At 36.6% G+C, this 13,392-nt stretch overlaps 1 protein-coding gene across 1 annotated transcript in view; it reads left to right on the top strand.

Moving 5' to 3' along the window:
* The first annotated feature begins 544 nt into the window (after nucleotides 1–544).
* LOC107719570 (transmembrane protein 59-like) overlaps nucleotides 545–13,392 on the top strand; it is a 17,561-nt gene continuing 4,713 nt past the window's right edge. Inside the window, exons 1-4 of the mRNA XM_016527017.1 lie at nucleotides 545–879; nucleotides 3,132–3,237; nucleotides 4,723–4,817; nucleotides 4,899–5,051. Coding sequence (XP_016382503.1) covers nucleotides 715–879; nucleotides 3,132–3,237; nucleotides 4,723–4,817; nucleotides 4,899–5,051 — 519 coding nt within the window. The 5' untranslated portion in view covers nucleotides 545–714. The remainder of the gene's footprint in view (nucleotides 880–3,131; nucleotides 3,238–4,722; nucleotides 4,818–4,898; nucleotides 5,052–13,392) is intronic.

Below are 13,392 nucleotides of genomic sequence, written 5' to 3' on the forward strand. Positions count from 1 at the left end.
CACACACACACACACAGTACACATATAAACACTATTTTAAGGAGTTTATTATAAATTTTTTAATTATTTTTTTAATTTTAGTTTAATTGCTGGCAGAATAAGATCTTTACAGTCATCCTCATTAGAACTTTATTTCATGTGGTAGAAATGAAACATTTGAGTTGCTTTTATTTACATTAAAGGGGTCATATGATGCGATTTCATTTTTTCCTTTCTCTTTAGAGTGTTACAAGCTCTTGGTGCATAAAGAAGATCTGTAAAGTTGCAAAGACTAAAGTCTCAAATCCAAAGAGATATTATTTATAAAAGTTAAGAGTTAGCCAGTTTCAAAAAGGCGGGGCATAGAGGAGAAACAATAATGCACAGTATGTGGAAAAAATGTGTTTTTTTAACTTTAAACCGCATAAACACATTTCATTACACCAAATACACAAAATAATGTTATTTTTAGCAGCATCATATGACCCCTTTAAAGTAGGCCTACCAGACGCATGTTTTTCCCTGTTGTTTCTATCCACTCCTTTATACTGCAATGCAATGCAATGCAGTGGCCGGAGACGCGTAGCGCGTGCGTGATGATGTGAGGAGTGACGCCACGGCGCATCAAAGGCACGAGGCTGACAGAGCCCGAACCGAAGCAGCAACGGCAGGGACAGGTAGAGACGCACCGAGCCCCGCAGACGCGCCAGTGCACCGAATCCTGCGAAAAAAAAGATGCTCCAGTTCGGCGGCAGGGTGCGCGGTGTTCCCGCGCTCGTCTCCCTGATTCTGGTGGCGTTGGCGGCGGCATCATCTGATCTGTTTGACAACCAACTGGGCGATATCAATTACTGCAAAAAGCAATGCCAGATGTCCATCAAAAACAAAAGCCCCGCCAAAGTAAGTGTCACGTACCAGATGCTTCTGCAGTATATAACGGCCTGTGGAAAAATGCATTTTATAGGATTTTGCGTTTACTAGTAGTGGTTCATCAGAGTCGCAGCCATTTGCAGATGTAAATAAATAAAGTCGTTTTGCAAATGAAAATCGCTATAGAGAACGTAGCGAGATGAAATCCAACGTTCATTTTGACACAAAACTGTTCTGCGCAAAGACACTGCGCAAAGATGGGAGCATTATTTGGCAGCACCTCGAGCCAATTCGTAATCGATTCATGGATTTCTGTGTCCCAGTTACTGGCACCGCAAGGGAAACGTTACTTTGTATCCACCAAGAACAGGCCGAGAATGATGCTTTATGACGCATGAATTTAACGGTCAATGTGTAGATTTTGTCTGGCCGTGTCTGTTATTCTCATGTGTTTAAACCGCAACGAACGTTCTACGTGCTAAATGCGCAAAACGGAGCGCGGCAATGGAAGCACGCGAGCGCATCTCTTTTGTTTGATGGGGGCCCATAAACGCTTGTAAAGACGTGGGTTGGTATTTGCTTGATATCCGAGGGCGACGTCGTTTATCTTTTATATAATGTGAAGGAATTGTTTTTAAAAAATATATTCAGAAGCTGAGATCCTTATTTTCCTTAACAGCCCGCATCATTTTGCCCTAGAGGTGGTTCGTCTGGATGAGAATGGATTTTAACGATTATTATTCTCATCAATTCTAGCTTTAACTGCCCTTAAAAACAAATGAGTTAATTTGTTATAAACAGAACAGATATAACAAATAAACAGTTTAATTTGAGCATTGGAAAAGGTGTGTTAAATAGACTTTTATTGACTTTTCTCACATACTTTTTTAGAGACCTTTAAAGGGGTCATATGATGCGATTTCAATTTTCCTTTCTCTTTGGAGTGTTACAAGCTCTTGGTGCATAAAGAAGATCTGTAAAGTTGCAAAGACTAAAGTCTCAAATCCAAAGAGATATTCTTTATAAAAGTTAAGAGTCAGCCACACCTACCTAAAACGCCTCGTTCTAACACGCCCCCACATATCTACATCACTATGTGGAAATATTAGCATAATGCCACCCAAATGTTCATGCAAAGAAATGATCTTTAAAATAGCATCATATGACCCCTTTAAATGTAACTTTCATTCATTATTTTTTTATAGAATGGCATTGATTACACCAAAGCTCACGATGAAAAGAATCATAATTTATTTCAAGTGGAACATAACGAAAATAATAAATGTATTGGTCTTGCAATTCAATAACTGCTTCAACTAATTCAGAAGTATTTTTGATCCACTAAAGATAACTGTTTTTTGAGAATCATTAAATCTTTTGAAAATCCGACTACACGGGTTGCGCTGTATATTTTTAATTCACTGAAAAGGACAGGCTCATAGGAATCATTTGTCCAGGAGTTGAAAAAATAGAACCGATGAAACTTCCCATCTGTATTCGTTCGCGAACACATCATTTATTTGTTTATCTAAGAAAATCTAATCACATCTCGATGATTTTTCAGGTGATAGAGTGATTCCAGAACTCACTCATGACCCAAAAAGACTCAGTTGTCACCAACTACTAGAGTAACAATTCAACTTGTCAAAAGATTCACTAGAGAACTGATTCAAAATATTTCAGTGGCAAAGATGAATCAAAATCCATACCATTTCTGTTTTCAATCCATGTTTTATTATTGACAAAATACCTTATCAAGATGTGTTGTTGCTGAAATACATCTGAGCTTTATTCTTGTAATTACGGTATTTATTGTAGATGATTTATTTAATGATTTCATTGTTTTAATTGGTTAACCTCAACAAATGTAATATAAACCTATAATATATACATTTTATGCTGCTGATACTGAAGGTCACTGCAGGGTTGGGTGACTTCTGTTACTCTAAAGGTCATGAATTGACCTTACATGGGTTTGAATCACCACACTTTGCCCTTGCATCTTCAAACCTCAACCAGTGCTCTGCTGTCTCCACCGATAATCAATCCTCGATTCTGATGTGCCATTCAGAAAACCGTGTGCATGTCACATCTTGCATAATGATTTTTTTAGGAACTCATGTTGGATACTCTATAAAACATCCTTTGAGAACACCTCCATGTGACCACCACATCCCTCTGGATAAAAACATATGAACATCTATTAGAGTGATTCTTGGAGTTACATATATCACTGTACAAAAAGATTTATTCTGAATGAAGTCTTTACCGTGTTCCTACAGGACTCCATCATGAATGCCTGTCACCGCGGCTGTCGGCTCTACTCCATCTGCCAGTTCGTGAATGGAAATACAGGCATCAATACCAGCAAAGAAGAGTGCCAGGGAGGTATGACCTATTTTGATCAGTTTTGGGAAGTAGCTAGCTAGCTAACTAAAATTAGAAATGCTACTAACTTAACTACATCAAACATGCTTACCTAAACAGTGAAGAGTTGGAAAGCCTGATTCATTCTAGTGAGTCAGTTTGTCCTAAATGATCCAAATCATTCTAATGAATCGGTTCATTCAGACAGTTCATGTAAATTAACAGATTTTAAAAACGATTTACTGATTCGACTCCATGCACAATGATTTGGACTCAGTTATGTAAATTAGTTTTGTTGTGTACATTTAATGTAAATTTACCTGTGCAAGTTTGATATGATCAGTCTAACTGAGGATGATTAATTCAAAACCCTTTACGTTTTTGTGCTAGCTAAACTTCAGTATCTTTTGCTACTTTTTGTAAGCAACTTGTAGCTAACTACTTTAATATAACTCCGATTGCATTCGTCTGAAAGAAGAAAGTCATATACACCTAGGATGGCTTGAGGGTGAGTAAATCATGGGGTCATTTTCATTTTTGGGTGAACTATCCCTTTAAGTCCTGTTTTTCTGAGCAAAATTTCTTGAAATAATATCATAATTACGATTTCAGCGCTTGTAGATACAAACTTCCCAAGAGCACTTGAACGCAGTTCAATGGCACAGTCACATTTCTGAACGTTTGTGGGCAAAAAAGGTCAACTGTCTATCGTCAACAGTGTAGTAATGTATGAAAAACAGCCTATCCACTATCCAACCAAGCTGCTTTTTGTTGATCAGTGTAGTGAATTGGTGTGACCAACTTGAACCTGTTGTGAAATCTGTGTGGAAATTGTTCACTCTCACACAAAATTTCCAGTCACTTGGAATCATGTGTAAATGTCTGAATTTCTTCAGGAAAAATTCGCCAAACAATAGAAAATGTGAGCACACCTTATCTTTCACCCATTGCGAAATTCCCAATCATAGATGATTTTGCTGAAAATTTGCAGAACAACGAAAGTTGTGACTGTAACTAAAGTCTTGTTTTTGTGTCTGAAATCTCTTAAATGCATGCCGTAATTATGATTCCAGCGCTTGTAAGTACAAACTTCCCAGGAGGACTTGAACGCAGCTTAAGAACTACAAAAATATTTCGAATTGGTGTGCTAGTACAAATTCAAAGCGAGAAAAACTGTATCTTTTTGCCTGTCAAAATGCATTTGACGAAGCTAATGTTTTGGAATAAAGTGTCCATAGCCCAAGGACATATACTATAGAGTGTGCAGACAAGCTGATAGCGCTCATTTTTATCTAGAGATGGTATTGTGTGCTAGTGGCAAACAGAGCTGTCTGTGGGAAGCTGCTAGGCATGAGGGAAGCTGTTTTATTGAAAATCAATCCTGTGCTTTCTGGTGCGGGAGGCTGCTGCTCAGATGTTTGTTGATATTGATGACTGCTTGACCGTGGGGAGGGTTGAATGGAGATGGAGCCGCCTGACAGGTATCGTTTATGTGTGTGTGTGCAGCATGTCAGGAGGCCTACAGTAAACTGCTGGAGCAGGAGGCGTGCAGCACGGGGTGTGCCAGCCAACCCGCTGAGCCGGAGATCAAACGGAGAAAGGTACGACTCTCGGATGTTTCCTTTTGGGGTTGCAGTGATGTTTTGACATCTCTATCAAATTGCTCTTGGCTTGATCTGCAGCTCAAGGCCCTGACCAACCGGCCCAAGCCCATCTCTGTTATGGATGCCGTGTCTAGCTGGTGCAATGACATCGTCAGTTCTGCCCAGAGCTTCATTTCTTCCACTTGGACCTTCTACCTGCAGGCTGATGATGGGAAGGTTGTTGTGTTTCAGGTTAGTCCGTCGGCATCTCTGCTTTCTGAGTAAACCTCAACTGTGGTTCTCAACTAGTTTTGCTTTAAACGGTAACAAAATTGTTTATTTAAAGGGTTAGTTCACCCAAAAATGAAAATTAGCCCACAAATTACTCACCCTCAAGTCATCCTAGGTGTATATGACTTTCTTCTTTCAAACGAATCCAGTCGGAGTTATATTAAAAACTGTCTTTGATCTTTCAAGCTGTTTCATGGCACTCAGCGGGTGTTGCATGCATCAGTCCAAAAGAAGTTAAATAAAAAGCGCCCATCCATAAAAAAAAAAATGTCTCACACGGATCCGGGGAGTGAACAAAGGCCTCCTGTAGCGAATCGATGCGTTTTTGTAAGAAAAATATCCATTTTCAAAACGTAATAATCACTTGAATCTAGCTTGCGCTCACTGTTGTACACGGAAGCAGCTCCGGGCTGATGACGTATGAGGTCAGCATTGCGCATGCGCCGGTGAGGCTCGTGAAAACCAACGTTTGTTAACAGGAGCAAAGGAAGTTGTGGGCTAATTTTCATTTTTGGGTGAACTAACCCTTTAAAGTTTAGTTTTGTTAAATAATTTTGTTACCTAATATCCTGAAAACATTTACATTTATTAGAACTACCATGAACTGCACAAAATGGCACACTGTGTTAATATACTACAGTATTTATTAATATTTCGAATTGGCTTTTATTTTTACATTTTCAGTTTTCATTTTAATTAGTTTTAGTAATTTAATGTAATCGTTTTCTATTTAGCTTTTTTAATTTCAGTTTTTGTTTTGGTACTTCAATTTATTTTGTCAGTTAATCACCAAGGCAACATTTCTCATTTTCATTCAATTGTTTTATGTTGAAATTTTATAAGTTTAATATTTATATTTTATTTAATTTCAGTTAACAGAAATTGTTTAATAGTTTTAATTTTAATTAACAAAAAAAACATTGGAGTTTACATCTCAGAGTAAAAAATAAAAAAAGGAAATTAGGTTTTGCTTTAACAATCTTTATACCTTTTGAGTTTATGAGAAATTATGAGAAATAACACCCCAATTGTAAGATATAAAGTTGCAAACTTAACTGTTTTTTTTTTTATTTAAATTTGATGATTTTCATTAAATTTCTTTTTTACTCTTCTATTCAGCAACTTTATTGACATGATTAATAAATATATTTTAATAATAAATATTTAATAAAACTGACAATATTGAAGGAAAAACATTTCATAAAATGTAAATAATTTTTACACATTAAATATTTAATTATTAACCTGACATAGACCAAATTCTTTTAAATGTTTTCAAAATGTCTCTTGAATTTCAAGGGCTCCATGCTCTTGGCATAATAAATTAAGGAGAAACAAACCACTCAACCTCTGATGTCTGCAACAAAATATATGGGAAGCATTTTCTCCTCCATTTCAAATGTTTTGAGTTTTATTATTTGCATTTAGCATTGTTTTTTCCTATCAGATCAGACCTGTGACCCATTTTTGGGTCGCAACCCACCAGTTGAGAATCACTGGTGTAGAAGATTCCACTAGTGACTCTCATATGCTCTTGGTTTCAAGATCTGGTATGTTTTACGAAGGTTGCGGTCACATCACTGCACTATTGGGATCATATGAGCGCAGGGGGCTGGTTCTTCAAAGAAGAACCAGTGATGTTAAATCAGAAACCTTATTCTCCCTGGAGGTCATCCAACTGTATCCATAGCCTAACATGTTTTTGTGAGATTCCTGCTGTTTCTAAACCAACTACAATTATTAGACGACCGCAAAAATATCTTGTAAATAAAGACAGTTATGTTAAAAATTCACTTCACAAAGCTTTACTTAAATATGCCAAAACAAATAGAAATGTAGAAATTCATCATTACGAACTCATCCATGATTTCTCAGTTTAGTCGCAGCCATGATGAATGTGCGTTTAACAGTTGTGACAGGAGAAGAGGCGAGAGAAAACCTCCACAGCCGTCCTGCGGCAGGCCTAGCCTGTATTTAGTGGTCAGCTGGAAGACGGCCAGCCCAAGTGAAGGACTGACAAGGGCCAGAGATTGCACAGATGGTGAAAGCCCAAGGTTTAGCGGTAGCATCGTGCTATCTAAACACTAAATCAAGCATATGGAATTAGAACTTTGTTCAAAAATGGCAAGACTCAATTTCTGGGGGAAGTGGGGCACTAATGATGGACTTTTTGCCTCGGGCGTCTGAACCGAGAAAGGGAAACAGATTGTTTTTCAACAGACCTGCTGTGGTGTGCATTTGGCCCAGATGATGCAGATTTCACAGTTACGTGAACCTCCACACAACTGTTATATAAATAGCACGGCATAAAAAAACAGAATATGGAATTTTAGACTTCACTGGGTGTGAGCCGGATTTTGGAAGTTTCCTCCATAAATCACATTTATGTTATAATCTCTTTGATTTTTGTGATGAAACTAATGAAACGTATCTTCGAAGGAAAGTCTGGAGGGAATTCTTGCACTTCAGAAAGACCTTCCCCAAGTGTGTCACACAGCACTGCACAAATTTCCCTGAAGTTGCATGTTGAAGTATCAGTAGAAACCAAATGTAAAATTCTTTATGAACCAGCTTGTTCTGCTCTTTGATGCTTGAAGTTGTCCTGACACAAGAACTTTTTTTCTGGAATATCTTTAACAGTAGACAACATTTGTGGGAATATGTAGACATCCAAATAAAACCATAAAACAGGTATTTTTAGACTTTTATACCAAATTATTCAAGAACAGGCAATATGTTTGTGAATAAGAGTAGCGCTATGCTATTTTTTTAAAGCTTAAATATTAAATCTTGTTTGCATTTGCAGGTGCACAGTTTATTAAAGGAATATTTTGGTTAAGCTTAATCAACAAAATGTTGATTACCAAAATTAATTTTGACTTGTCCCTTGTTTTCTTTAAAAAAGCAGGTTGCATTGAGGCGCTTACAATGGAAGTGAATGTGGCCAATTTTTAGATAATTCAAAAGCATCTTAGAATTTTATTTAAGCAAGTACACTAATTCGTCTGTGTATTATTTGAGCTGTAAAACTGTTTAAATCATTTTTACAGTAGTTTTAGAGTTTATGTTGTAAAATTGGATATAACTTTACACAGAAAAGGTTAGTAAACAATTTTTCCACACTAAAATCATGTTAACACACATATTGTTTACATCTTGTGGTTGTACTATTGAAACAGAGTGTTTTTTAACATTTACAGATTGGCCCCATTCACTTCACTGTAACCCAGATATTTGTTTTTTGTTTTTTTATAAAAAAAAAAAAAAAAAACTTGGAAAAATCCCCCAATCCCCCATATATATGCTATGATCTGTAGCCTAGTTTCACATTAGTACCAGGCAGACATTTGACATTGGTTACGCTGCAGTCTGGGCTTAATGTTTGTCTGTTCTGTCCAGGGTTTTGATGAGTCCCTCAGAGGTAATCAACAGGAATCAGACTATTTCCTCCGAACTGAAGGTTAAACATGACTCGGTCGCTGAATAGCCACTGATTGGTGCGATGGATTTTTGTTTGGAAGGAGGTCGGCCATCTTGTTTAAATTCTGGACTAGTTCAATGTGGACGGCTGCTACATGCGAAAAGACAAGTTTGGAGAAAGCAAGCAAATTCCTAATAAGGGAAATGGGATTGTTTACTATGAAGTCAACAATCTCGGCTTCGTCGTCTTGGCAGTCTTGTAAGCTGCATTGATCACCTTTGGCGAGTTCTGCGGTAATGCGTGACAGATGCACATCAGACCGCTTTCACTAATGGCAAGATTCCATTGGTCTGTGGCCAGTCAACATTAACTTCCTCAGATGTTCATTTTCCCCTCTTTGATTCTCATCCCTTGCGGACATCTGGATTCAATATTTTTGACAGCATCCCTTTCAATTAACGCAACTGCGAGACTCAAGCTTTTTGCAGAGCTAAATTGCCCATACTATGTTGCATTTCATGACTTCATGATTTCCCATGTTTGTTTATGTAAAGAATGTTCATCCAAAAATTAGAATTCTATACTCACCCTCATGTTGTTAAAAACCCATATAATGTTTTTTCCTCAATGCGACACAAATGAACATATTTTGAAGTATGACCTCTCTTTTCAATACAATGTAAATGCCATTCAGAAAGGATGCAAAAACACCATAAAAGTGGTCCATATGACTCTTTCGCTATATTTTTAAGTCTTGTAGTAGCATTGTGAGGAACAAACCAAAATTCAGTCAATTAGTTGATCCTGTTCACAAAACCAATCTGGGGTGCTTTTCCCAAAAGCAACATTCACCATCTATGTTTGCAAGTCATTAGCAATGTAGTTCCAATGAACATTTGCAAACAACATTGCAAAGTTGTGTGGTACTACAGCTCTCGACCTGTGGTTTGAAACACAGTTTCTTGTTAGTACAACATGTGGACTTTATAGATGATGCTTGAGCAAAATACGTAAGCTAACATGTAGTGCAATCTATGTCTTTCATTCCATACATATACTTTTGGCTTGTCAAAAGAATAAAAGCACTGTTTTTGATGAGCGTGCATGTGTGAATGTGCTAGGGTTGTCACCCATCCCTTAAAATATGGAATCGTCCCGTATTTTAAGGTAAAATGATGCGTCCTGTATCAAATCAATACGGGACGCGATTTGTCCCGTATTTTACAAAGGCCAACAAGCTGAATCAACAAATAAGTATTTTGCAGCGTTTTTAATGCTAATAGCAATTATAATGAAATTAATTTCATAAGAAGTTAGAGAAGCTCATCTTGGCGTCTTTGTTTCCATGGCGATGATGGAGTCTCCAGAACGCGCGCCGTTAAAGCCCTGTCACCGTTACTTGATAGACACAATTATTATATATTTTAGACATTATTAGACAGAGGAATTAATAGATTATAATTAATGTTAGACCCTATTTATTAATTTATCATTTATATTAATCATATACATAATAAATAAGCATATATGTCATATACATTTTGACATTTTAAAAAGTTTTAGAAAAATGCTAAATTATTTAGATTTAATGTAGTCCTAATTTAAGCAAATGAATAAAAATCCAGATGTAGAGCTGAACGGGAAAGTTATCAATGGGTCTGTCCAGTAACTAATGATGAACGCGCAGTTTGCAGAGAGGCATTTCAGTTTCTCATGGTGGACTGACTTAAAGGGATAGTTCACCCAAAAATGAAAATTTTGTCATCGTTTACACTCCCACAAGTTGTTCCAAACCTGTAATAATTTCTTTCTTCTGTTGAACATAAAAGAAAATACCTTGAAGAATGTGGGTAACCAAACAGTTTCTGGTCCCCAATGACTCTGATAGCATTTTTTCTCTACTATGGAAGTTACTGGGGACCAGCAGCTGTTTAGTTACCCACATTCTTCAAAGTATCTTCTTTTGTGTTCAACAGAAGAAAGAACTTGCAGGTTTAGAACAACCTGGGTAAATTATAACAGAATTTTCATTTTTGGATGAACCGTACTTTTAAAGACACATCTGTGCTTCTAAAGGCATAACCCTATTGTTTTATTAAAATTTGGATAGTCTGTTAGAACTTGATAGACACAATTATTATATATTTTAGACATTATTAGACAGAGGAATTAATAGATTATAATTAATGTTAGACCCTATTTATTAATTTATCATTTATATTAATCATATACATAATAAATAAGCATATGTCATAAACATTTTGACATTTTAAAAAGGTAAAAAAAAAGCTAAATTATTTAGATTTAATGTAGTCCTAATTTAAGCAAATTAATAAAAAATAAAATAAAAATTAATCTCATCCATGTAACAACTGCAGAACTGTCAAAAAAAAGTCTAATAAGAATGAATAATTTACATTCATGAGCATGTTTTCTCATGGTGTATTGTCACCGTTCACGTGAGCGCAGCATGCGCTTAACCTGCGCGGTTTAAAACATAGAGGAGCTCACGTCCGCCCTTTGAACACAAGACTCTCCAGATGTAGAGCTGAACAGGAAAGTTATAATAGAATGTGCTCTAGTACCATGATTGTATCAAACATCTGAAATAAAGCAAAACATAGCGAATTAGACCTCAGATACCATGTTCGTTATTTACAGCAATAATCTGACATAAATTTGATCTCAAAATAGAAATTAAGCTCTAGTGATAAGTGATGCATGCGGAAGCACAGAGGAGAGAGCAAAACAAAACACCAGTTCACTAATTAGAAGTATAAAATAAGGATTTCGATATATGCAAAGAGGAGACTGGTTTTCCTTTGCTGTAAACAAAACTTTGTTCTCGCATGACTAGCATATTCTCACCAGAGTTTATGCTACGCCTACGTCATCTGCTGGAACGCCACTCTCTCGTGAACGGGCATGACAGTTAGCTGAAGCTAGAGATTACGTTTATAATGTTTTAAATATGGATATTTTTCTTAAATAAATGCATCGATTCACTTCAGAAGACATTTATTAACTTCCCGGAGCCGTGTGGAGCACTTTTTATGATGGATGGATCCACTTTATTTTGCTTCAAAATCTCGACCACCATTCAATGCCATTATAAAGCTTGGAAGAGCCAGGACATTTTTTTATAGAACTCTGATTGCATTCATATGAAAGAAGAAAGGCATATACACCTAGGATGGTTTGAAAGTGAGTAAATCATGGGGTAATTTTCATTTTTGGGTGAACTATCCCTTTAAACAGCGAGTTATGCTGTTGTACATGAAATGCACCCTTGAATGATTTGTTCATTTATCTGACTTAATGGACCATCTGTCAAATGGAGAACTTTTATGAGACTTTTACCCTTTTTGAAGCTTGAAAGCTTCACTCCCTGTAATTGCTGTAATTCACTGTAATTGCATAAAAAAGCGTACAGAAAACAGACTTCAGATTTTCTCCCTGCAGAAGAAAGTCATATGGGTTTAGAACATGATGAGGGTGAGTAAATGATGACAGGATTTTCATTTTATCTGAACTATTCCTTTAATCTTTAGAAATTAAGATTGGACACACTAGTCAGTTATACATATGTAAACGTACAATCCCAATGTACTCCTTATGTGTCCAGTTACAGACTATTACACTATAGGAATAACATGACACTCCAAAGAGTTCCTTGCGTTCTCGTCTACCACGGCTTGACATGAAAAACCATGTGTGTTTGCCTCTCTGTGGTCATTTCGGAGGTCTCCCTAAGAGAGGTTATCTCAGAGGTCTGCTCTGCTGAGCCCAATTTAGAAGAATTCAGTGGAAGAGAGCAAAAATCTCTCTTTAATAAGATCTCAAGGGGGAAGTAAAGAAACATAGTCTGAAAAAATATGTACTAATTTACATATACAGGGCAAGATGAACGGGCAGAACAGGACACTTCTAGTCGTAGACTGAGACAGATTTCAAATCACTTCCTTTGGATCCTGCTTGAAAGTGGCCGCTTAAAAGTTCTTATTCAAGTCAAGTAGTCCCCTCCCTCATGTCAGAGTTGGCGTCTAGTGCTCGGTTTGACCAGCGTGGCTTAGTGCCACCAGGCAGTCATGTAATTGGGAATGGAAAGAGGGACTCTGTTAACATGGTGTTCCTGCATGGTTTCTCAAGCTGGAAGCAGCTGACTATAGCTTTTAAGGAATCTTGATGGGGTCGAGCAAACTGAAATGTCGACTCATCCTTCTTACGCCATGTCCTTACCAGGTGCAACTTGACAGCAATTGAGTGGGTAGTAGTATGTCTGTAAAAGCACAAATGCTGTGCGAAGTGGCAAAATCACAGCCAGTTAGAACATCTTCAGTGTTTATTAAACAGGCATTATATGTCGAGCAGGATTTGGGCCAACGAGATTCCACTGTGGGTGAGGATACAAAGTGCAACGCAAACAAAAAAAGTAAACAAAATAAAAATATATATTCCTGTGTGCTACTTGTCAAGGTTATTGAGAACACAGTTGTAGGTTATAAAATTAGTTTAAAATCCGATTTTTTTTTTTTTGTCAAAAATCATTATTATAATATAAAATGTTATATATACACATATATATATTTATTTACATTTAGTCATTTAGCAGACGCTTTTATCCAAAGCGATTTACAAATGAGGACAATGGAAGCAATCAAAATCAACAAAAGAGCAATGATATACAAGTGCTATAACAAGTCTCAGTTAGCTAAGCTTAATGCATGCCACGTAGCAAGGGTTTTTTAAATATAATAAATAAAAAGAAAACAGAATAGAAAAAGAATAAACAGAGCAAGCTAGTGTTAGAGGTCTTTTTGCTTTTGTTAATTGTATAATAAATGAAAAGAAAACAGATAGAATACAAAAAGATTAGAAAGC

This window comes from Sinocyclocheilus rhinocerous, unplaced genomic scaffold, assembly GCF_001515625.1.
Source record: "Sinocyclocheilus rhinocerous isolate Xijiao unplaced genomic scaffold, SAMN03320098_v1.1 scaffold1294, whole genome shotgun sequence".
Lineage (NCBI taxonomy): Eukaryota > Metazoa > Chordata > Actinopteri > Cypriniformes > Cyprinidae > Sinocyclocheilus > Sinocyclocheilus rhinocerous.